The 25482-nt window shown below is 41.0% G+C and overlaps 1 protein-coding gene across 1 annotated transcript in view; it reads left to right on the top strand.

The window, feature by feature from the left end:
- Positions 1-725: 725 nt before the first annotated feature.
- Positions 726-25482, top strand: part of lpgat1 (lysophosphatidylglycerol acyltransferase 1) — a 37565-nt gene continuing 12808 nt past the window's right edge. Inside the window, exons 1-6 of the mRNA XM_061812951.1 lie at positions 726-1292; positions 3014-3266; positions 13576-13694; positions 14325-14420; positions 19982-20261; positions 23753-23879. Of these exons, the coding sequence (XP_061668935.1) occupies positions 1260-1292; positions 3014-3266; positions 13576-13694; positions 14325-14420; positions 19982-20261; positions 23753-23879 (908 nt within the window). The 5' untranslated portion in view covers positions 726-1259. The remainder of the gene's footprint in view (positions 1293-3013; positions 3267-13575; positions 13695-14324; positions 14421-19981; positions 20262-23752; positions 23880-25482) is intronic.

Below are 25482 nucleotides of genomic sequence, written 5' to 3'. Positions count from 1 at the left end.
GGCCCCGCCTGCGTGGAGTTTGCATGTTCTCCCCATGCCTGCGTGGGTTTTCTACGGGCACTCCGGCTTCCTCCCACATCCCAAATTGCCCCTATGTGTGATTGTGAGTGCGACTCTTTGTCTCCGTGTGGCCTGCGATTGGCTGGCGACCAGTTCAGGGTGGACCCCACTTCCTGCCCGTTGACAGCTGGGATAGGCTCCACCACTCCCCGTGACCCTCGTGCGGATAAGCGGCAAAGAAAATGGATGGCTGGATGTATACATGAAACGAAGTACTTGCTTGAAAATTGACCTCATGCACTTCTCGCTGGGGAAGTAATATAAAGTAAAGTATATTCGGATGTAGCGAGAATCGATATGCTAACAAGATAATAAAACCATCATCATTTGACAACAGAGAGCTTGCGCACTTCGGGGATGAGGTGACTGGTAGCAGGTAAGCAAAAGAAAAAGCAAAATGAGTGACTTCCGTTATGAGATTTCTGAATAAAGCGTACCATTTTGTAACTAAGGTAGATGGTTTGCGCAGTGTACTTGAAAACAAATAAATATTAGAAACGTATATAGATAAAACTCCCACGTTTTTATAATGTAGCTATTTTCATGTGCGCCTTGATTGTTTTGGAGGCGGTAAAATGTTTTACTGTGAAGGCGTACGACTCGTTTCCGCCACATCAGCATAAACGCGGTGCTCTTCACTGTCTTGTGAGTCCCGATTTAAAGCAGATAACGGGTCCGGCCAGCTTGCGAGCGAAACATCACCGTTCACGCCACTGGATTGTTTTATCTGTGTCCCGTTGAACGCTCGTCGTCGCGACGCCTTCGTCTGAATTGGGGCTTCTCTTGCGCACGGAAGACGGGATCTCGACCGGAGTCTCAAGCCGGCGACTATCACGGTGATGATGCGCCGGTGAAATGATCACCCCGGCGTCTGACTGCGATGGAGCCGACCGCGCTCAAGTGGAGCTTCTCGCCCGCTCGCTGGCTAGCTAGTGAGCTAGCTAGCTAACGGTGCCCGCCGGGATTCGGTCGACCCCCTTGAGCGAGCAGCCCTGGATAACGTCGCCCGCCTCGATGGGTGTGATTGCTGTTTTCGGACACCGGGAGTGCAGCGACGACACAAGACCAACTGAGAGATGTCCCTAGTTTTGACCAGATCTGCGCGAAAATGTGCTAACCTATTGGTTTAGGTTTCCCCCCCACCCGCGCATGACTGCGTTTGCCTGGCTTCGACTCGTTCGCTTTTTGCTCCATCTTTAATGCTCTTTGGATGCTTCCGTGACATTAATTCGGTAAGTAACCACCTACCAGCAGTCAAGTCAAAAAGTGGGTCTGACTACATCCTGGAAGGGAAGTGCACATACGAGATAGCGCAATGGCTCAGCCTCGGCGCTTCCATTTCACGTCCAGTCAAGTATTTGCGCTTTGTTTTGAAGAGCCTACATGCCCATTTATCACGTGTATGTCCGCATTTGCACACACGGGATTCTTGCTCAGATTTTCCGCTATGCTAGCACGCTGGGAGCTAGCTAGCGTATGGTGAAGTCCTGTCCTTCTATGGGTCCAATCTTCTTTTCACGCATTACGCAGGCGCCAAGGCAGCTAGCGCGAACACAGTCTTAAATCATTCTCATTCATTTGCATTACCACGGAATCTTATCTATTATTGATGCCGCTTTTCCCACGAATCATTTATTCAATTTTTTTCCCCACTTTATTTCAATATTCGTTTTTTTTAATCGATCATTCATCCACTAATCAAATAACTGGATTTGTCATTTTATTTCATTTTTTTAATTTCCATTACTGTTTAATAACCCATTATTTATTTAGTATTGTTTCGAGATTAAATAAAACCGCAAAAACAAGCAATATATCATAAGAGGGAGCAATGTTGTACTCACCCACCTTTTTATTTTTGTAATAGATTAAGTTGACTACTTTTCCATACATCTATTGAACCACTTTATCAATAAAACTAGTGCTTTTTCCTATAGGAAATGAAAATTCTTAACATGAATCACAGCCATAAAAAGAAATCAAAAGAACAATGAATTCTAAAAATATTTGATCGTGGCAGCCCTAATCTTAAAATAGCATGGTTAGTTATAATGACAAAAATGTTAAATAGAAAGGAAATCTTTCTTACTGATGTTTACTTGGGAGCAAATGCAATTTCAAGAAGTTATTTGAGGCTAAGTGGCTCAAATAAGTGGAAGGATGTATAATTGTGTATAAGCGGTGACAGTATATAAGTTTTAACTCTTCTTTTCAAAAGTGGATTTCCTTTTTATGCGATTTGGCGTTTGTTCCCCTCATTTGTTGTACTGGTACAATTTTTTTTTATGTGAATTGTTATCGAAATGGTTGATTAATTTAATGATGTCGTTTAATCAGGTGTTTGTGACATCTATTTGAAGATAAATGTGAAATTATCAAGTTATTTATCAGATAAGCACACAGCTTGAAATGATAGAAGAGGTGTTAAGCAAGAAGGTCATTAACACGCTAAAATTTTATTCTGTCATGATTTGCTTGACACGTTGAAAGTGCGGTTATTGAGCACTGTGGATGGGATTCTTTTAAGTATGAGTAATCTTTTTAAAATGCATGGGGTTGTATGGTAGAAAAATGTATCCGAACCACTTGAGCTGAGGCATCAAGTTTAATCATACAGGGAGCCAAAATTAAATGTCCACTCAATTCGGTCGCAGACTGTGCTGGAGAAGCATTTATTGAACAGAGGTTTTTGGACTTAAACATGAATCGAAAAAGAGATGATACAGTATTATTCAAAATAAACAAACTTAAACGTCCATCCATTTCATATCTTAGAATAATGTGATAAATTTACTGTGCAATGTGGAAACAGAAGTTGTTATAACAATGGTGTGGCATCAATACGCTTCATTACATTCCAGTACATACAACTTCCCAAGTGCACAAATTGCTCAGTCCATGTGCAAACTCACACACTCGCACACCTCTCAATGTGTCCTTTTCTCTCGCCCAGACGCTGTGGATCACGATGGCCCAGCTGTTGGACGGGGCCGGCAAACTGGGCTGGACTCTGCTCAAGGCTGCGCTCCGTTTCGTATTTATGTTCATTAACAACTGTGTAGCCATCCCGTCCTACTGCCTGTACCTACTCGTGCTGCAGCCCCTGAGAATATGGCACAGCTCCACGTTCTGGCACGTTGAGGGAGTCATGTTTAAATGGCTGCTGGCCATGGTGTCGTCGTGGGGCTGGATCGCCGGTTACACGGGTAAGACCACAAATTCAGTGGAGATTTCCAGTCTGATGAAATATTTATTTTTTTTTTCCAATTTGTATATCTTGTATGAATAGGATATACTGTACGAGGCTTTACACATCGGGAATTTTGGGGCCCCCATCACAGATCAGGGATTTTGACAAAACGATAACCGCTTACCAATCCATTTACAAGATGGAGCAATCTGTCCATTTAAATGACTTCAGTTCTCTTGATTTTTAAATTTAAAATGATGAATAACTATTTTATGCTATATCTCCCCAATGAAGTAGTACTCAGTCAGTATTTAGGAACAAATGTCTGAATTCACTTTATATGGACTCTAACCAGCATTATATTTAGCAATTATGCATGTAACTCCTGTATCAGATAGAATAGTGAATGTTTTGTTTGGAAGACATGTCAGTGTTAACACTTTCACACCATCCCATGCTTTTTTAATGCAGTATCTGTTCCTATGTGATCATTGCACTTTTATTACATCTCCTTCTACTTGAACATTCAATAACTAGAGCCTTACTCGAGGCACTAGGCACAGCCCAACCATAGGAGCACTTTTAATTGTTACTCTAACCACCAACAAAATTAATTGGTGCGTACTAGGAGAGGAAAAATCACCAGGGTCCGTCTGTATTAATTCCCACCTCGACTGGGCTGAATGTCTTGGATTTGTTTCGTGCAGTCTGTGGTGTTTGGTTGCACGGGGGCTGTGAGCAAAATGCTTACTAATTGTAAGTGGTGTTCATAGGGAGTAACAAGATGTACTGATCAATAATGGATACTTGTTGGGTCTATAGAACACCTGGTTTTGTGTTCTGCTACGTTTGCAGGACAGGCTACGGAGGTTTAGACATCGGAGGGTCACAGGGTACCAATGGACACACTCAAGCTTAGGATCAAATGACTTTCTTTGGAAGACATTTTAAAATTGTGAAACACGGCAGAACCATGACCTGTTATAGTCTTCTTCTTTTTCTTTCGGCTTGTCCTGTTAGGGGTCGCAACAGCGTGTCATCTTTTTCCATCTAAGCCTATGTCGTGCATCCTCCTCTCTAACACTAACTGTCCTCATGTACTCCCTCACAACATCCAGTAATTGGAAGCAATTCCAAATGTATAATGTCTGTGATGTGGTTCCAACCTACTGTAGTAAAAAGAAGACAGAAGTTGTGGTTTTAACTATACAATGTCACCTCCAGACTCGAACACAATTTGTACAAGGATACGAGTGGACCTCCTGATTTGTTTGGATTTAGAATCTATTTCTCTGGAGATAATGTCAATTGAATTAAACTATTCTGTTGTGGGCGGCACGGTGGATCAGCTGGTAAAGCGTTGGCCTCACAGTTCTGAGGTCCTGGGTTCGATCACGAACCCGCCCGTGTGTAGTTTGCATGTTCTCCCCGTGCCTGCGTGGGTTTTCTCCGAGCACTCCGGTTTCCTCCCACATCCCAAAAACATGCAACATTAATTGGACACTCTAAATTGCCCCTAGGTGTGATTGCGAGTGTGACTGTTGTCCGTCTTGATGTGGTCTGCGATTGGCTAGCAACCAGTTCCGGATGTCCCCTGCTTCCTGCCCTTTGACCACTGGGATAGGCTCCAGCACTCCCTGGGACCCTCGTGGGGATAAGTGGGAAAACAAAATGGATGGATGGATATTCTGTTGTTATTTTCTTGAAACGTACAAGATTTTAACTTTTCGATCATAAGTTGTATCTTTGTGGTCCTCGTCCTCTGTCTGTTTTCGCTCCATTCTGCCAGGGGATGCGGGACTTCCATGCTGGAGGTGGGCCATAGCCAGCCGACTCGCAGGCCGAGCTGAGGGACTTATTAGGGTATAAAACTAAAATGAAACATCACTGCTCAACCTTTGACATGTCGTGTTTAAGTGATGACTTAATCGATAGTACTGTTTGACCTTGTAAACTGTCTTGAAGGTGTAAAATATTGACAAAGGTTTACACACTAGATACTGCAGTATCATAAAACGTAAACAATAGGTGTGTTCTTGTATTATCTCTGACTCTAGGTGAGGTACCCGTGAATGTGATTTGTACAGTCAGTGTTCCTGGGAGTTAGGTCGCTTCCAATAAATTAATATAACAAAATCAGCTGAGCTTCTGTTGAATATTGATTTTTATTTATTTAAAAAAAAAAATTAAAAATGGAACCATGTTCAAGTGAGCATCCAGGACAGTGATACTGATTTAATGTGTCGCAACAAGAAATATAGTTGCATATTAGTGGTTGATTTAGAGGATCGCCTAGTTTAAGTCCCACGGCATTGTCTGAAGACGATTGGCTGACACATCATCATGCATATCCACTGTTAAAGTGGTGTTTGTTTTGTGTGACTTTATTGGTTGCGAAGGAATCTGGTCCTCCAGTAATAACATCAGTAACCTCTTCATCTCGACAAGTATCAAAGAAAGTTGTTTGGTGATCACTGTATCCAACATAGGAACGGAAACCTTCACATGCCCTAAAATACAGGCTTCGTCTTTAATAATTATCACCACGTTCGACCAACTGAAGCCTAGCTCGTGCCCGATGTTCGTCGGTGTCTCTCCTTTTTACGTTTGTTTTATGATCTATGGCTTTGTTTCCATGGTAATTGATTTTTGTTTGGCTGCAGAAGCATTGCTTTAAGATAAGGTTTCTTCTTTGGTGCCGTAATGTCTAAAAAGGAGAGCAGAAAATGCGAAGATAATCTCTCCTAACAAACACGGATGAGCACTATGCGCACATTCGCTAGACAAAATGGCAGACGGGGGGCGGGCGTTGTTAAGTCAAAACGTTTTAGGTTGAGACAGTTTTAACCCGAGGACTCTGTGTAATTTCCTGGTTTCCAGATCATATGACCTAAAGTGTGTTATAATGAGGCCACTATCCAAGGGGCAGTTCTCAATTTGAAAAAAACAAAAAACAAAACAAAACCGTTTTTGTTGTACTTGTTAAAAAAGTCATCACGACTCACAGTGATAGGAAAAACAACCAAATCAGAAACACTAAGCATGGCTTATTGGGTGTCAGTAATTTGTCGCGCACTCGTAGGCACAACCGTGTGGGCTCGCGTCGACCTGTTACCCCGGACAAGCACCTTTTAGTTAATATGGCATGTACCATAACTAAATGTTGTAAGATTGAACGTTGAACATTAGGTTCAACGGGGGACGATTTCACTCATACTGCATAGTGTCTGCAGTGTCTGGTCAGTTGAAAGATGGTTGAGTCTCCTGCCAACTGATTCACTCGTGAAGATCTGTTGATGAAGTGTTGATGCTACAATTTGAGAAAGGAGCAACCAAAAAGGTAAACATTGCTCTTCACGCCCTTGTCTGAGAGGTGGACGCCCTAATCTAGTTGGTAAAAGCATGCAAAGGTGTCTCTGGAATGTTGGGTCCTGCTACGAAGTAAAAATAGTGCCTTTGAGTTTTCCTCTAAATTCTAGACTCCCTAAAGGCTTTGGAGACCTGTATTGCCTTCGTGGTGGGTTGGAAGTCATTAGACCTGCTGTTGATAAAAGCAGGGAAAATGTTTGAGGTCTCAGTTGTCTCTCTCTCGCTCTCTCACTCACGCGCACACACATTGGACACAAACAGATCCACCAAAGCCTGTGGGATTGAGTTTTTGCTGCATGTTACCTAAGCTTAGAGTGGTCTGTTTGAACATCAAAGATGCAGATGTAACATGATTTGTGTCACAAGACATAATTTGACTATGTGCTTATGACAGAATAGACTGATAACAGTAGTTTTTGCCCCAAGGTTTTATTGATTCAAGGCACATATTTTATCTATACATACAAGACTGAATAAATCCCATGCCATGCCACCAAACAAAAATATCATAAAAACTATATAATGTATGGTGAATTAATTCTGAGCTTGTCTCAACAAGTTCACTTGCGGTACTCTGTGTGAAGTCTGGGCCTGTTTAGTTGAACACAAAGCTATTGTTCGTAGGCTATGTATAGCTTGTATCACATGCAACAGGAATATACATAGGTTAATTGTGCCATCTCTTATTTCGTGGGAGAGTATTAATTGTTCACTGAATTACTGATACAAATGAACGAAGATGCATTTTCCATCCATCCATCCATCCATCTTCTTAGTCGTTTATCCTCACAAGGGGGCGCTGGACCCTATCCCGACTGTCAACGGACAGGAGGCAGGCTACACTCCTCAACTGGTTGCCAGCCAATCGCAGGGCGCATGGAGACAGACAACAGGCGCTCTCAAAATCACACCTAGGATCAATTTAGAGTACCGTATTTTCTGCACTCTAAGGTGCACCTAAAAGCCTTTAATTTTTTCAAAAGCCGACAGTGCGCCTTATATTCCGGTGCGCCTTATAATGCGGTGCGCCTTATATATGGAAAAAGTATTAAATATGCCATTCATTGGAGGTGCGCCTTATAATGCGGTGCGGCTTATAGTACGGAAAATACGGATGTGAGAGGAAGCCGGCGTGCCCGGAGAAAACCCACACAGGCACAGGGAGAACATGCAAACTCCACACAAGCGGGGGTTGGATTTAAACCCTGGTCCTCAGAACTGGGAGGCCAACGTTTTACAGCCACCATGCTGCCCAAAGATCCATTATTCATAGTAAATACTTTTTGGGACCAGTTAAGTATGTAGTGTTGTGTGGTGTGTACTTTGGTATGGACGGTAGTGTGCACACTTGACTAATCAAAAAGCGCTATCTGAGCACTGGGGCTAGAGATGTGAAAGGTGAGCACAACCAGTTACCAGTCCTCTGTGGTTTCTAGTGAGCTGTCAACCAGTGATCAATCCCACTGGATAGTACCAGAGCCTTGTTGGGTAAAAATGAATTAAAATATAGTTTTGTTTTTTTTTCCACCTTGCGGTGTTACCAAATGGTGACCACAAACTGGCCCACCAATGGGGATCTAGCACTTGGCTTGGCAAAATTTTGCGTGTGAAAAATGAATGCAGATGAGTTCCACCACTCGTCATTTGTTAATGCATCTGTGCAGTCATGCAACACCCACATGCATGTCATCAGTTACTTGGCTCGGATCTATTCTCTGGATTGTGTGAGTGTATACAGACTGTACTTGACAGACATTGCCCTCTTTATACAGCGTTTGCTGCACCTGATTCTTAATATGGCGATATCCATCCATTTTCTTTGCTGCTTATCCTCACAAGGGTCGCGGGGATTGGTGGAGCCTAGCCCAGCTTTCAACGGGCAGGAGGTTAGGTACAGCCTGAACTGGTTGCCAGCCAATCGGAGGGCAGATTGAGACAAACAGCTGCACTCACAATCACACCTAGGAGCAATTTAGAGTCCAATCCAATTAATGTTGCATGTTTTTGGGATGTGAGAGTAAACCGGAGTGCCAGAAGAAAACCTACGCAGCCATTGGGAGAACATGCAAACTCCACACAGGGGGGGCCAGGATCGAACCTTGGTCCTCAGAACTGTGAGGCCAACGCTTTACCAGCTGAGCCCACCGTGCCGCCAATATAGAGATAAATTATCAACTATGGATAATCTCTCCATAACTTCCCATTACCTGTATGATCAAACATGCAGATTTTGTATATGAGAATTTTAGACAAACAATTAAACAATAATACAATATTAAAGTCAAAATATTTAGCAATTAGTTCAGAATTTTACCACAATAAACTCATAAATATTGAGGGAAAAATATATCATTTGTAATTGACAATTTCACGAGAATATATTTGTAATTTATTGATCACTGATCACTGTAGTGGTACATTATGCGTGACTTTGATGTGGGGAGGGTGGGTTCGATTCCCGCTCCAGTGATGGTATGGATATGTGCCCTGCGATTGACTGGCGACCATTTCATGGTGTAGTCCGCCTTTCGCCTGAAATTAGCTGGAATAGGCTCCAGCACTGCTGTGACCTTTGTGAGGATAAGTGACTTGGAAAACGGACATCGTTGTGATTTATGAGAGCTTAATTGTATATTTCCAACCATTAACAGGGCAGGATGACTGTGAAGCATCTCGTCAAATTAAACTTTAATTGCACTGTTCCAAGAACAAATATTGTTGCGTCTATACACACGTTTTTACTTTTTATTTAGACCTTTTTTACACTGAAGTTCTATTTTAAGCAACTTTTTTTTGGGACACATCAACACCATCATCACTATGATCAGTTGTAATAACATTATCAATGTGTGTATGTTGCTCAGTAAGAACTACACATTCTGATCTAAAAGACGCTTGCTGTGCACCGATTTAGTGCCTGTATAAAAGGAGCGTTTATTTTTGGCACATCACTACTACACTTTGGTAAAACTGTATACTGTGACCTGCGTGTGAAAACAATCCGAAAGCTCAAATGTGTGAAGTCACTTGTTTTCTGGAGATGAGTAAAAATGTAAATGAGGTGGGGAAAAAAATTACATTACCCAGTAAAATGATCACAGCATTTTTTTTTTAAAGGCAAGAAAAACAACCAAAAAAAAAGGCAATTTGGCTCAGTCTTGAGTACAAAATCTCAAGCGCAAGTGGAATAATTAACATGGAAGGGCTTGATCCATTCAAGTGAAAGGTGCCTTTCATTTACTCACTGAATATCTATGATTCTGCTTTATTTAGAACATTTAGCTGTCACGCTGTTATTTACTCGTAAGGTTTTTTTGTTCTCCAGCAAGACTCCACAAAGAGTTGAATATTAATGACAATTTTGCCCTGGATCTCCGGCTTGCCAGACAAGTCACAACTGGGGTGAGGAGAGATTAATTTGAAGGGTCAGTAGCCAAATACTTATCTGCCTCTAGAGAGGGAGGAACGAGTGCCTGCGTAGGTTTAACTGACCACCACTATTGGATTAGACACTGTGCCTGTAGCACGGTTGTCACCCTGCTATGCTAACTGTGTCATCTCTCAAAGACAATTTCCCTAATGTATTCTATCTGACAGATGACCCATCTCGGTGATAGCGTAAATGCTCGTCCCCGGCGACATTGGGGACATCAGCGAGTAGGAGAGCACACTCCTTATGAAATGACATCGCCTTCAGGGCACACACACACTTATGCCGAGTGTCGCAGTTGTCATTTTTTCCCTCGCGTGAGATCTCGATTTTGTTTTCTCAGGAGATTTGGTCAGAGGGACAAAAGGTGAACGCTGGCCTTCCATCTCATTTTCACATCAGATTTTACCTTGCATTGTGTTCTTCTGGAGTGTGTTTGTCACAAAGCTGCTCGCCCTTTTCAAACTGCATGGTGCCTACTCTGTTTGCCATGGCTTTAGTTGCTGCTGTGCCAATGGAAAAATCAGCTACTATTTCGACTCCCTGGTCATTTGGGGCTCCAACCATGACCCATGAATACTGTATGGGTACTGTAAACCACTGTTGGTCGCTTATTGTAACACATGCTAATGTTCAATAAGCCTGTTGCTGCACCACAAGTCTAGGTGCTGCAGTTTTATCAGAATAATCTGTATTCCTGTTAAAACATACGAGGAATGTCTGTGGTAAATCGACTCAATGTTGTCTTAGCTTGTTCTTTGGTAAAATGAGTCTCTTTAACCTAACCGACAACCATGTTGGGTAGACTTTGACAGTAAAACCAATTGACCTTTCCGATGACAATCTTAATCTCCGCCCCCTTAGCCATGTCTCACAAGCTTTAAAAATGGCGATTGAACCGAACATGTTTGAAGTGGATTCTCTATTGCGTATTCCAGATAATATTGGGGTATGTTTTTTTCTAAATGCGTCAGACCTGTCCAAGAGAGTTCTACAGAGAGGTCTCAACTATTTCACACAAGGATATGTGCACGGAATTAAGATTTTGGACGGAGCAGGACGCATTGTCAGAGTTAAAGCGAAATGTTGGCGATTGATGCAAAAAAAGTTTGACGCCTCACAAACTTCATATTGAAATGCAACAGGAAAAAATAGTGGAATCGTACTAGGCATGTAAAGCAGGGTGAGTACTTTTTACTTGGAAAGATCACGAGTAATATCATTGTAGTTTTTCTAAGTGAGTGGGTGTATTCATTTGACTTTGCTCGTAATGGAACCCAGTGCTCTGTCTTAAAAATCTGATACGATACAAATAAGCAAATAGACATTTTTCTTGCATGACATGGCGCATTTAAATATCCCTAACTCGACGCTTCGCCATAAAACATTACAAACTTCATTCAGCAAGTCAGTGATACACTAACAAAGTGAAAGCTGTTCTCCTGCAATGTATAAAGCACTGATAATAATGAAATCAAACTCAGAGAAGATACTTCTTCCTCATTTACCTTCAAACATACAGCCTATTGTTTGTTGATATTGTCCACATTTAGTTGTACGTGCGCTCTTCCGCGAGGCTTAATGCATCGTCGACACTTCGTCAACTGTGTTTTAGGCTTTGGAAAATGAATCAACCGGGCCCCTTGTAACCTAGCCGGATATCTTTCATCAGAATTGCACGTTCACCAAGCACTTCTGAGGGCCATTTTCTTCGTAACATTAACTTTTCCAAGGGCACGACACTCACAACCAGCAATGCTTGATTGGCTATTATTGTACGAGTGATTGACAGGTCGGAAAGGTCCATTGAAAACGATTACTCAAATTTGAGCAAATTTGTTCCCGTACAAGTGCCATGTGTCCCGTAAAGCATGAAGCACAAATTTTGGTGTTATTTCTACTGAAAACCATGCTCTAAATAAGTTTATCCTATTTTGCCAGTCTTTTTGCACTGTTGTGTATCATCTTATGCGCTCACATCATTTAATGTGAAACTTGCTGACTAGAAAACGCAATTTTCTTCCAAGTACTGGTAATCCAAACTTTTACCTTCCCGTTTTAGTGAACATACTGTTTGCTGTTTGCTTAACCGCTGCAACATTCGCGTCACGCAACTTGAGCTGACCCACCCATGACCGTGGGGATTCCCCGCACATGACTGCATCTCAGCTGAATCCTTTCACCCTCGGGCTTTTAGCGGATCTCCATGGTTCTGTATGGTTCCATGGTAATATTCTGAGCTGCTGAAGTGTACTTTAAAATGCAAATGGCTCCGCGTGCTCTCCAGCAGAGCTATTGTTTCTGACCCCCGTCAGACATGAGCCACGTTTCCGCTTTTGTTTAAGGTCTTGCCTGTGTTGTCAACAATCACACACAGGCAATTTGCTTGTAAAATAGCACGTATGCTATGAATACATGCTTGACAATGTAAATTAGAAAAAGGCCACTTCAAATTTACTCCTTTAGGTGGTAATTCTTGTGAGTTATCATGTCAAAAGCTCTTTGTCACAAGGGAACACTGTTGCATGTTAATAATGGGTGCATGTTTTTCTCGTTGGCAAAGTCTTTGTTGGGGCACTGTGCCATTTCGCCTGAGGAAAAGAAGTTTTGAGCTGTATTTTTCATATTATTTTTATCAATTTGACAACAAATCACAGTGTGGGTTCTGTACTGTTGTTTTAAATGAGTATCAAATGCGGGGAATGGTTAGTATTTGACTGGTAACATGCAATGACACGCAGCTTTTTGCATGTGAAAATAAAATGTTCCAGGCAATGACAACTGACAAATCTAACATGTACACACAAAGCCCCTGTTGGAGCAGTTGCTATAATTATTAATAAAGATTAATATAGGACTGTGGTTAATTGAAATTGTATTTTTCACTTTCTTTAGCATTAAAACACAAATATGTACTCTTTATTTTGATTTCATATTATTTGGGCCTGGATCATTAGCACACTCGGCTTGCTGCTTCATTTGATTGAACAATTTCCCTGTTGACATTGAATGCTTCAATTGAATTCCATGCAAAATCTGAATAAAACAGCGATACGTTTATTCATTTTATCCCTAGTTGCAACAAGCCTTTAGAATAGGCTCCGTTATATGAATCGGTTTACCTCCAGAATTTCAAAAATGTTGGTAATTATTTGGAAAATATTCTTTTCTTAATAACTGTTTTGTTTTACTGATTGTCCTGTTCTGAAATGTCTTATGTCAACAAGGATAAAATATGGGTTTCCCGTGTCCTCTCATCTTTTTGTTAAAGACTGATACACATCTTACAAACTCTGCAAATAAAAATCAAAGTCACTTCTTAGTTCTTTGTCATGTTCTCAGATTTTGGTATGCAACAAGATTTAATGTAATTCAAAGACTATTAGGAAAGGCATTGATGTTGATATTGATTGCTCTTGATAGTAATGGGGAGTTTCTGTTTTCCTGCCATATTTGAAACAGAGTCCATGGGGCACCTGTCATAAAAGATGTAAGGTGAACACTTTGTATCTCATTTGCTTCCCAGTAACTGAGTGGGGTGATGATGTGCGGCCCATCTCCGAAGATGAAGCCATGGTCATTGTAAACCATCAATCTACAGGAGACGTGTGCACCCTCATGATGTGCCTGCAAGACAAGGGCATGGTAAGAAGACAGATGCTGCACTGAATGTTACCTTTATACAATTATAATGTTGGGGATGAAGGGAGTGGCAACAAAATACCGTAAATCATTCTGAAAACAAGAAATTAAAATTTGCATTAAATGGCATCACATACCGAGTGTTTACTGAGATGCTCCATCTATTTATTCAATCCGGTATTGTTAGAGCAGAGGCAACTATTTGTAGAAATACAGTAAAAAGATGCGTCTTGCGTCTTACGTATTTAGATTCTGAAAGTTTTTTTTTTTTTTTTTTTTTATTATTATTGTGGAGCAATTAAGGGGGCAAAGAGCAAAGCAGTTATTTTCAGTCAGTTAACAGCGGTTTCTATTTGATTTGCACAAGAAATGATAAGGGAGAGGTTAGCATCTACGAACTGTTACATGTTCAGTCTGTAGGACATACAGTATGGCATTTTCCAGTACTCTATATACTTTATCAGAACTGATAAGGACTGTTCAATCGAGTAGGGTGTACAGAATACATGAAATTATTGCACTGACCTTGCTGGGTCGTAAAGGACTGCAAGTGTACTGTATAAGGGCTTTAATTGTTTGTTTGTTTGTTTGTTTGTTTTATAGTTGCCTATAATAGTTTGTCTTCCTTTTCAGGTGGTACGAAAAATGATGTGGTTAATGGACCATGTGTTCAAATACACAAACTTTGGCCTAGTGTCCCTCATACATGGTGACTTCTTCATCAGACAGGTAAAAGCTCGTAATACTGTGTGAAAGGTGAACCTTCTAGTTTACTCCACCAACCCCTCCATAACGTACTACCACACCCTTGTTCACATATCATACCTTTGTTTATGGATAGAATTTTACCCAAACTAAAGGCTTCTTTATACTTGCACTGACTGTGACTGGGCTGAGATCACTGCGGCTCTCTCTGTTTACTTCCATACCGGAGTCCAACCCACGTGTGCAGTTTTGAAAATGAACTGCAGTTCTCCTCCAAGTTGGGGGTGTCACTACAGTTGGTGTAGGCTTGGACGTCACAGGATGGAGATTCCTCTACATTGTTCGGTCATTTCTGGTAGCTTTTTTTGCTTCCCTTCCCGTAATAAGGAACGAAGCAAACCATAATAAGGAACGAAGCAAACAATGGCGACCGTGGAACTGTGTTTGCTCGGACAAATGGATCTGCATGACCAGATGATACATTTACCATAATTTCTTGAAAATAATTTGCAATTTTTTCCAAAAATATTTTCAAAAAGTCAATTGAGCGCATTATATTTAGGTATGGATGAAAAATAAAAAAATACAGTCACATTGTATAGTTGTATAGTATACAGGTACATAGAGTGGTTAAAAAAAAAAGATATGCATCTAAATTTCTACAAGATATTCGATGTCTTATGTTACAGATTTATATATATTATGGTAATGTTCTCCACCAACCTGACCTCTGCACGCTGACCTCCTGTGGGGCGAGATTTGCATTTTACGATCGTTAGCGTAGCATATTTGTTGCTGCCGCACCACACATCAGAAACGACTGCTCATGAGATTTTAACTTTTACGTTTTTACGGTTGTTACAGTTTTAACTTGAACGACGACAAAAAATGTCGACTACCATGGTTAGTTGTGCAGCCGCTTTAAAAAGAAATGTTTCACCACTCCGGCCGATGAAGCGGCCAAACCGGAAGCAAAACAACGTGAGCTGAAACAATGTAGTACGATCGTATAATCATTTTAAAAAAAAGGATAGTGCACACAATTTAAATGCTCACTTTTTTTAAAAAGTGCCCATTCCGCTCATTTGTATATAGTTTGAGCTTTTGTTTTGATCGTGACCTGACGCTAAGAAAAGAGATTGTAGCCGAACAGGGGCAAGGTCTTTATGATTGTTTTTTTTTTTTTTTTTTTTTTTTTTTAGCTCAACTTTGGGGGTGCGCATTATTATTCAGGACACATTATACTCAAGAAATTACGGTAAATCTGCTGCAAAATCGATCTACAAGTTGGCAGGGTAGGTGGTTATATGGAGCCAGAAGGAATGGTGACTCCGTCATCATAGCATGTGACTACAACAGACCAATCACGAGAGGTTACCTCGGGTATTTGATGCACAACAATTTTTGTGCGCGTCGACCGACGCAGAGGGGCTCCCCGGCACAATGCGTCCCTCACGTGATGGAATTTTGTGCGTTGTTGGCTGCTGGAGTATGAAGAGGCCTTAAGATCTCTTCTCATCTGCCTACATACCAATTGTCCTAGCAGGCTCCAGGACTAAAAACAATAGTCCATAAGGCCATTGCAAAATTCCTTTTAACATCCCGGCTGCTATGAGTTTTTTTTTTTTTTTTTTTTTATTACACTCCACAAAAGTGTAGTCACTACCATCTGCTTGTCCCAGTTGGAATGCCTACACACGTTAAGGCTTCTGAAGGCGGTGGCGTCCTCTGTGAAGGTCATCCACTATGGAGGGTAGCGTGTGGAGTGGGGGGGGGGGGGGCTGTTCAACCCTGCTGGGTGAGACGAACCCTTTGTTGTGGGGGCCTCTGGAACAGAGCAGCAGGCCTTGACCACCCAACACACAGACACCCACTGGGAATATACTGTGTACGATATCTTCCCTGACATCCTGGAACATGACGTGTGTTTCAAGGCTTTATCGATTCATTTTTAGGAACAGTCTAGCATTCATTTACTTTAAATGATATTCTCTATTGCCAGTGCAATGCTTTCCCTCAAAGGCCCTCGTAGAGCACTGTGTCAAGGCCGAAGCATCTTGTGCCCACTACCGTGGGCAAGCCTGAATGGCTTTGGTCATTTCTGTGATCACTTTTGGCACCCGAGTGTGGATTGTTAACATCCTTCCCTAAAATATCTCACATAGAGACTGGCAGGCAAGCATCTGCTGTGCATGAGTGCTCACAAACTTGTCTCGCCACCATGTGCACAGCAGAATTGGGTGCACACTCACACGTGGGACAGAATCTTAATTTAAACACATTAGCTTGGTGTTTATGAATATCACATATGCCACTGGCTGTGATATAATATCCTAGTCAGTAACCTCCTTTTCACAGATAGTAGCCTGTATTGTTACAAAGACATTTTAGGGCTACTTTTATGCAAGATGACTGGTATACTATAATTTATGCCAAGTTGAACTGTAATTAATGAAACAAAATCAGTGCTATGAAGGAATGCGTGAAAACATTGAAAAGTGAGGTGGACTGGGCAGAAGTCTCTTCGCATCACCCACAACACGCAAGGAGTGATCACATCGGACTCTACTCAAATGATAATCGCTGCTAGACGCCACCTGAACAAAACATAACAATTTCTTAACCATTACACAGTGAACTCATAAACAACATGCTGTGAGTTTCCACACAAAAATTAATCTAGGAGACTTTAAATGCTTCAATGCTGCTGTTTTGGTTAGCAACAGAGTTCTCACTGTCACATCAGTTAACTACTAAGTCTCCATGTGTGAACAATTGCAAGTATGACATGAACTATAAACGCCTGTAGAGAATTAAAGAATATGCATTATATTATAACTAATAATAATACTTGGACTGCCTGGGCACATTTCAACCAAATACAATGTCAACATTGTAAAATGTATTTTTAGCCATAGGACCTGTAGGCCTAGGGTGTGTTTGTTGATGTGTCACCTAATGTTCCAGTGCGAGTGGACTTAGTAGGTGCTCCAGCCCTGACACAAAAATGATGCAGCGATCTCACGCAAGTTCATATTACAGTAAAAAGACTGTATGCTGATGCATTTTTTTTTGACCAACTGAATTTAGCTGGAGATAAATCGTCTCTTTTCCTTCCTGTCATCCGTAATGTTCCTAATCAGATCAGGAACTGATCAGAGTCCTCTGCAGTAGTGCTGGCACAAACTTTTGGTTATTGGTTGCTCCTTTGTATGCACACATAAATAAGTCCAAGTATGCATTCACACTAACACAATTGTTTTGATTGAGCGCTAGTTCATTTTCCACATTGCTACAGTTTCTTTGGATCTAGTGAGCAAAGCAGTTAAATTCAGTACAGGTATGCACAAACTATGACCTGGTACAGTGTAAAAGTATTTGCCCCCATCCTGATTTTTGTTTCAGTTTTTTTTTTGGTTTGTTTTTTGTTTTTTGCACATCTATTGCACACAAAGGTCTCAAATCATCAAACAAATTTTAATACCACTCAGAGAAAACCCAAGGAAATAAAAAATCGGTTTCTAAATGATAATTCAATTTATTAAGGCACAAGAAAAAAAAACCTTTCTGACCATCTCTGTGATAAAGCAATTGCCCCCCAATCACAAAGTCACTGTGACAAACTACAAATTTGGGAAAGGTGAGTTCAATTTCTCAAGCCACACCTAAACCTTCCTACCACTGTACTTGTTGAATCAAGATATCACTCAAACAGAATCTGTCAGAGAAAGTGAAGTTGGGTACAAGATCTCAAGAAGCAGTGGATCATGCCACGATCCAAAGAAATTCAAGAAGAAATCCATCAATCTGGGAAATGTTACAAAGCCATTTCCAAGGCTTTAATGATCCAGCGAACTACAGTCAGAGCCATCATCCACAAATGGAGAAAACTGGGAACAGTGGCAAACCTTCCCAGGAGTGAATGACCAACTAAAATTACTCAAGAGTGTAACGACGACTGATCCAGAAGGTCACAAAAGAACCTTAAACAACATCTAAAGAATTGCACATATTTCTGGCCTCAGTTAAGGTCAGTGTTCATGACTTTACCATAACAACGACACTGGCCAAAAATGGCATTGATGGGAGAGTTGCCAGGCGAAAATCCTGCTGTCAGAAAAGAATACAAAGGCTCGTCCCACATTTGCCAAAAAACATCTTGATGAGCCTCAAGCCTTTCGGAAGAACAGTGTGATGGTTTGGGACCGCTTTGCTGCCTCAGGACCAGGACAACTTGCTGTTATTGATGGAACAATTCTGAATACCAGAAAATCCTGAAGGAGACTGTCCGGCCATCAGTTCATGGCCTCAAACTCAAGCGGTCTTGGATCATGCAGCAGCACTATGATCCGAAACACACCAGCAATAAATGTCTTTTGAAAACTGCATTTTGCATTTCCTTGGGTTGTCTCTGACTGATTTTAAAATTGGTTTGGTGATTTGAAACCTTCGTGTGCGAATATGCTGGAAAAAACAGAAATGAGGAAGGAGGCGAATGCTTTTTTTACGGCACTGAATGATTGAGAAGAGCGTAAACTTGATCCGATCCAACTGACAAATGAACGAGGTTTCATCTTAAATATTATAATGATGATAAAGAAAGGAATAGGCATTGATAATCAATTTAAACAATTGTGTCAGATGTGTGCAGTTGATATGAATGAAATGTGAACTAGTTGGCTGCAAACGACAGGCGGTTGATTTAGAAGGTGGGGGGAAGCATTACCTATGAAAATTTGAAGTTATTTCACAGAGACATCCTCTGTTGTAACTTGTTCAGGAAGTATGAGTCTGCTCTTTACAACACTGCTATAGAAACAGAATTTCAAAACTCTGAGATGATGCCTTTCCCTTTGTATTAAAAACAAAACAAAACAAAACAAAACGCAGAACAAGATATTAGATCATGGTTAAATTTCCCAATAGAGTGAACCCCACTTCTCTGCGTTTTGTGAACAAATTTGCATACTTTTCTGTGAAACCTATCCTTGGCTATTTAATAAAAACAACTCACTGGTTCTGAATCTTTGCACATTTTTATGCTCTTTCTGGATGTCACCTAAAACCCTCGATAACAAGAAGAAATTGATATTAAAGAAGTTTTGTTCGGGTCATCTGTCTCTACTTTTTAAGGTCATTGTATGTCATGCAGGAGCTTATCCAAGTTTAACCTGGGTTGTTAGTGGAGGAGGTTCTTGAGAGTCTTTGGATGTGGTTTTACGCGTAGATTTTAGGTGGATTATTTAACAGTCAAGTCATTTGCAAGCTGTTTAGTTTTAAATGTAATCTTGTAAGGTGACTTTGAAATTATATTTTGTGTTTTGGAATTGTAGTTTGCGGTATGGGTATGGTACAGACTATTAATATAAGCAGTTATAACCCTTTTTAGGTGGATGTCAATTACTCGTGGTTTTTGGCGATTCACAGCAGGGCTCATTCCCTATCCCCCTCAAACCAGTGGGTGATCGTAGTGGATTAATTTCATTTTGTTTTAAGAACCAAAATTACAAACCCAGGTGAAATTGAGAAATCAAATGACCGATGCAACATTCCCGTGTGTCAAGTCATGTATTTGTTCCTCTTAGGGTAAAGCCCACCGAGACAAGCAGCTGGTCTATTTGAAGGAACACCTAGACAAGTATTACCACAGTCGTGACAGGAAGTGGATAGTGCTGTTTCCCGAGGGTGGCTTCCTGCGCAAGCGGAGGGAAACCAGCCAGATGTTTGCCAAAAAGCATTCTCTACCCCACCTGACCCACGTTACGCTGCCTCGCCTTGGTGCCACCCACGTCATACTGAAAACTCTATCAGCCCAACATGAAAATGGCAGCGTGGGCAATGAGAGCGGGACAACCAACCAGACAGGTAACTAACACGTACTGTAAATGTGCATATTAATACCACAGTGATTTCAATTTGAACCGACCTTGTGTGAATGGTTGGATTTGTTATGGATTACGTGATTTCTGTCCTCTGCGACTTTCAAACATTCAAACTGTGACATAAAGAAGTGGCAGAAATGACATCAATGTCTATGAAAGCTGTATGGCGTTTCCATGACCTAATAAGGACACTTACAAGAAAAGATGGATGAATGGATAGAAGATTTTATTCTTATTGAAGACATTTTAATCAACATAAACATTCATTTCTGTACAGGAATAGGTTTTGATGAAAGTCTGTAAGAAGAATGCAAGAATCTGTTTCTGTATCCTCTCCCGCATACTGTATGTGTGAAGCAATTAGCTCTCCTGCAAATAGGTTCATGACATTCTCCTGATTGACAGGTGGCACTACTGAGACAGAATGTGCTGGGCTAGGCTGTAGGCCAAAAAAAAAGAAAAAAAAAAAAAAGATGATGAGCACAAAAATAGATGCACCTTTTTATTTGACTTTATTTTTATTTTATATTTTCATTATTTTATAGAGCATTTTTCCCCCCTTCGGAAGTAATGGATATTGATATTTTCCGGAGTATAAGGCACACCATACTAGTGTCCCTATAAGGTGCACCACCAATGAAAGGCCTATTTAAAAACTATTTCCATATATAAGGCGCACCACATTATAAGGCACACCGGATTGTAAGGCGCATAGAATAGACGGCACCGTAGAGGCTGGGTTTACGTTATGCATCCATTAGATGGAACTGCACTAAAGGCTCAATATTGATCCATATATGAGGCGCACCGGATTATAAGGCGCACTGTCGGCTTTTGAGAAAGTTAAAGGCTTTTAGGTGTGCCTTATAGTGTGGAAAATACGCTAATCAAAATGGCGTCCAACATTAAACCTTTATTGACAGCACATTTCAATGTCTTTAGCAAACTGTTCATGTTTTTTTTCCTGTGAGTAGACGTGAAAACAGGCCAACACAGTAGCTTACAGGATAGCACGTCTTCCACACAGTTTTGGCATTTGAAGTTCGGATCTCTGTTATGCCTCTCCTGTTGTTGTTTTTTTGCATGTGCGTTTTTAGGTACTCCAGCTTCCTCCCACATCCAAAAACATGCATGCTTAGTCCATTTAAAGAGTAAATTTCCCTAGGGTGTGAAGGCTTGTTTGTATGTGTCCCCTCTAGTTGCACCCTGCCTGTGGCACAAACTCAGCTGGGGTAGCCTTCAGCTCACCCAAAACCCTGTTGCGATAGGTGGCGTAGGTTTGGATGGATGCACATGAAAGGAATAAAACAGGTTCTCAGGCTCAACTTTTGACATGCAGTGAAGAGGAGCCATCTGGATGATGTTAGTGCCATCCTTTTTTTGGGGGCGTGGGGGTGGGATTTAATATCGACCTTATTGTACTGTACTGCATGCTTCATATGCAAAGGAAATCTATGTAAAAGATGATTAGTTTTTGTTTAGTCTCGAGATTGGTTTGGCCAGCATTGTTAAAAAAGTTACTCCTGTTTGTGCCTTATAATCTTGACGCTTGATGCAAACCACAGTCAGTTCATTCCGTTTTAGTAAGAGAGTGTCACAACAAAGGAGATGTATTGTTTAATTGGCCACATGTGCATGTTCTTGTTTGGAGGCAGCAAGCAGGTTGGCGCTGGAGGGTCTGTCCTTCCGCTTGAATGTGGCTAATGGCATTTAAACATAAGGACAGGAAATAAAAAAACATACCCTAAAGCGTAGTATGTCCCTGTGTCCTGCGTGTGTGTTAATTTGTGCAAGTGTCGACTCATTCTGACCCACCCTGATGCTCTGCAGAGGTGCCCATGTTTTTGCTGACTCACTCGGAGACAAATGGGCCGCTTGCAGAAAAAAGGATTTAATGTAAATATGTGTTCCGCTGTGTAATGGGCATTCAATGTCTTAGTTTAACACACTGATAAGGGATATGTGATGGAGAAAAGATAGTGGGCACGTGGGCAAAGTTCATAGCATGGATTAGTTCATGATAAACCAAATGACCCTCCCAAACATATGCGTGCTTCTAGAGAGTGTTTCAATCTACTTTCGTGGTGTTCGGTAATTTCAACCAAAGTACCTTCCGCTACATTTGTCTCCCTGGAAGTGTTTGCTGAAGGACACACCTTTGTCGTTTATTACGGTGGTGTGGTTTGTCACTGTATCGACGCCTTGGCTCAGCGCCTCATACTTTGGCGCACCTTACACACAAGACCGTGGCTGCCTCTCCACGGACTAGGACAAAGCTCAGGATCCTATTACCCACGCTGTAATGGCTATACCCGTTCCCATCAATACCAAGGATGCCCGGCAAGTCACTTTATAGCTGGTCTAAATGAGCCAGCAACATGTGCCTTGGTTTTTAACTTTCCATTCTTATTCTTGGACACACAGGCTCAGTGATCACAGGTTTGCATACAATCCATAAAGTGTTGTGTAGCCCCAAAAATGACTGTATATAATATTCCATAGTCCAAATTGTCTATAGATGTGAATGTGAGTGCAAATGATAGTTGCGCTATATATGTGACCTATGACTGGCAGGGAACCAAATTCAGGGTGTACCCAATCTTTTGCCTAAAGTCAGCTGAGATAAGCTCCAGCTCAACGGCTAACCTCTTGAGGATAAGTAATATTGAAAACAGTTCCCAAGTGTCTTCATAACATTTCTGTTACATGCTTTTGTCAAAATATCACTGGAATTGCCTTGTCTGTGGCTGGTGTTATCCAGGAAAACAACACTCACCTCAGTCATGTTTTCATATTTCAAATCACACCCAATACTTGTTATATAAAGCTCTGCCTCTTCTCTGATGAGACCATTCGCCCATATTTCCCTTTTTCACGTTCTGCTTAACATTTCAGTTTTTATAAAACGCTGGGTTAGACTGACGCCGTAAAACGTTTCAGATCACAGGATCAGATCTTATTATGGCAATCTGACATTAATGTTCAACATTGAACAGTATTTGTTCTGGAGTTGTGGTTGCAAGTTTTAAAATTTCCTTACGTAAATAATAAATCAAGTTCATGATGATCATACAAGCAATGTTTTAACATTAATGGTCTGTATGTAAAACTGGTTAATCACTGTCCTATCTTTTATTTCATCACAAATGATATATTCAGAAGGTATACAGTATATAAAATTCACACATACATGTCAGTAGCTAGCTGAAGAAAAACATCAGCTAGCCACACCGTAATGCTGTTATGTTTTTGTTCTTGTGTGTCAGTTGCCAAGGCAGCTCTTCCACATGTTTGGAATTGCTTTGTTTGGTCTTTGACAGCAGTGGGGAACCTTGCTACTTTTGCCAAAACTAAAGGGATACTACCATTTTTTTTTTTCACCAGTGATGCAAATTCACTAGTATTGTGTAGCTCTTTCATACTAGCTCATTTAGAATCTTCATCGTTATGGTGTTTATGTCCGATCTGTTTCAGGCAAAAAGCGCAAAGGCCTGCAGTGGGTGATAGACGTGACCATAGCTTATCCCAAAGCACGGCCCATGGACATCCAGACGTGGATTTTTGGATACAGGTCTGCTACAGTCACACATGTCCACTACAGGCAAGTATTAAAAGAAAATCATTAAAATCATTAAAGCTGCACAGTTGGTATGTAGACTTAGAGACTGTTATTAGTGTCACTCTCCTAAAGTTTTCACTTCTATCGAGAGAGAACTTGAGTACTTTCATTGGAAAAATTACAAAAGGAAGTCCCCCACCAGCTTCCTTTCATACTTTGTGAGTCAGTTGAACGCACTCGTGCTAAAGAAGCTATTAGATGACTAAATGCACCCAGATGATCTTTTTTCCGTCATCTGTGTTTGTGTGGAAAATAATTGATAGGACGTATATATGGCTGCAGTGATTATTTGAATAACTCTAATATTTTGACCACCATCTCTTCCTCAAAGCATCACATCCAAATAAACTGTCGCTACAGACTCGTAGAAATAAGATGGTGTAATTACGTCATTCCAGGAGAAAAGAGTGCGTAACACGCACAAAATGTCCAGCGTTTGGGACCATTTTCACCCTTAAAAAGGAATGTGCGTGTGTGTGTACTGGAAACTCAACAGAACGTCTATGGTTGGTGGCACAAGGTGATGTAAACATTGTCAGCTCTTTTAAAATAGCCTACCACTAATAGCACGTATGGTAATGCCTGCACAGATGGTCATCCATAGATACAGCCGCCGGCGCACTTTCCGTGACATTATTGGAATAAACGGCTATAAATACACATTATTATGAACCTCACATCAATATTTTTTGATTGGCGTTGTTATTAATGCAAAATCAGTTGTTATCCAATTACTCAATCACTAGAATAATGGATTATAAAATATTTCATAGCCATGGCCCTAGTTCAATTTCAAAATCAGCTGTAAGTTTTGCTCTCTAGTCTTTTTTCAATGTGCTTTAAAGTTTTTTTTTTTTTTTTCTACAGTGCATTTTTAGTTACTCCTTTTGCGGTTAGCAAAAAGATACAAATGGGACTATATTGTCACTTCACACACTGCAGTTTGCTTGTGACCACCAGAGTAAAGATGTTTACTGCCGTTGTTAATAATACTGCTCCTCTTGGCAGAGAAAATGTCCTCTCGCTGTCCTTAAGGTCTCCTTCTGTAGTTAACCATTCACTTAAGGATATTATAAAGGTGCATCTGGATTACCTTTATCGCAGGTTCAAGATAAATGTCTTTTTACTGTGCATAATATCCAAGTGGTAAATTACAGTGGATGCATTCAGGGTCAAGCGGCAGCTGATAGAAGCCATGCTGTGAACACTTCAATGTGCCGGGTGGAAGTGGGCAAAGTAAAAGATGGTTTATGGGGCTTCGCTTGCGGATGCCTCTCCAGAGGTTTTTGTCCACCTACGTGGACTAAAGCCAAGCGCTCATTCAGTCTGTAATAAGAGGGTCAGAGATTCCATAAGTCCCACTCCTACCCCTGAGGCCCCCTGATCAGACATCGAAACAGTCAACTTTCATTGCATCGTCAGCGCCTCTCCAGACAGGCAAAAAAGGACTGTACTAAGCTCACGGCACAACTGTTAAATCTGCACACACACTCACAGTTCCAACCACAGTAGTCATAAACTATTTAGACCCATGCTGGTACAGGTGCAGAGAGAAGAGGATTAATGTGCCTTCTGATCAACTAAA

The sequence above is a fragment of the Syngnathoides biaculeatus genome, chromosome 23, assembly GCF_019802595.1.
Source record: "Syngnathoides biaculeatus isolate LvHL_M chromosome 23, ASM1980259v1, whole genome shotgun sequence".
Taxonomy (NCBI): domain Eukaryota; kingdom Metazoa; phylum Chordata; class Actinopteri; order Syngnathiformes; family Syngnathidae; genus Syngnathoides; species Syngnathoides biaculeatus.
This window is presented reverse-complemented; position numbering and strand designations above follow the sequence as displayed.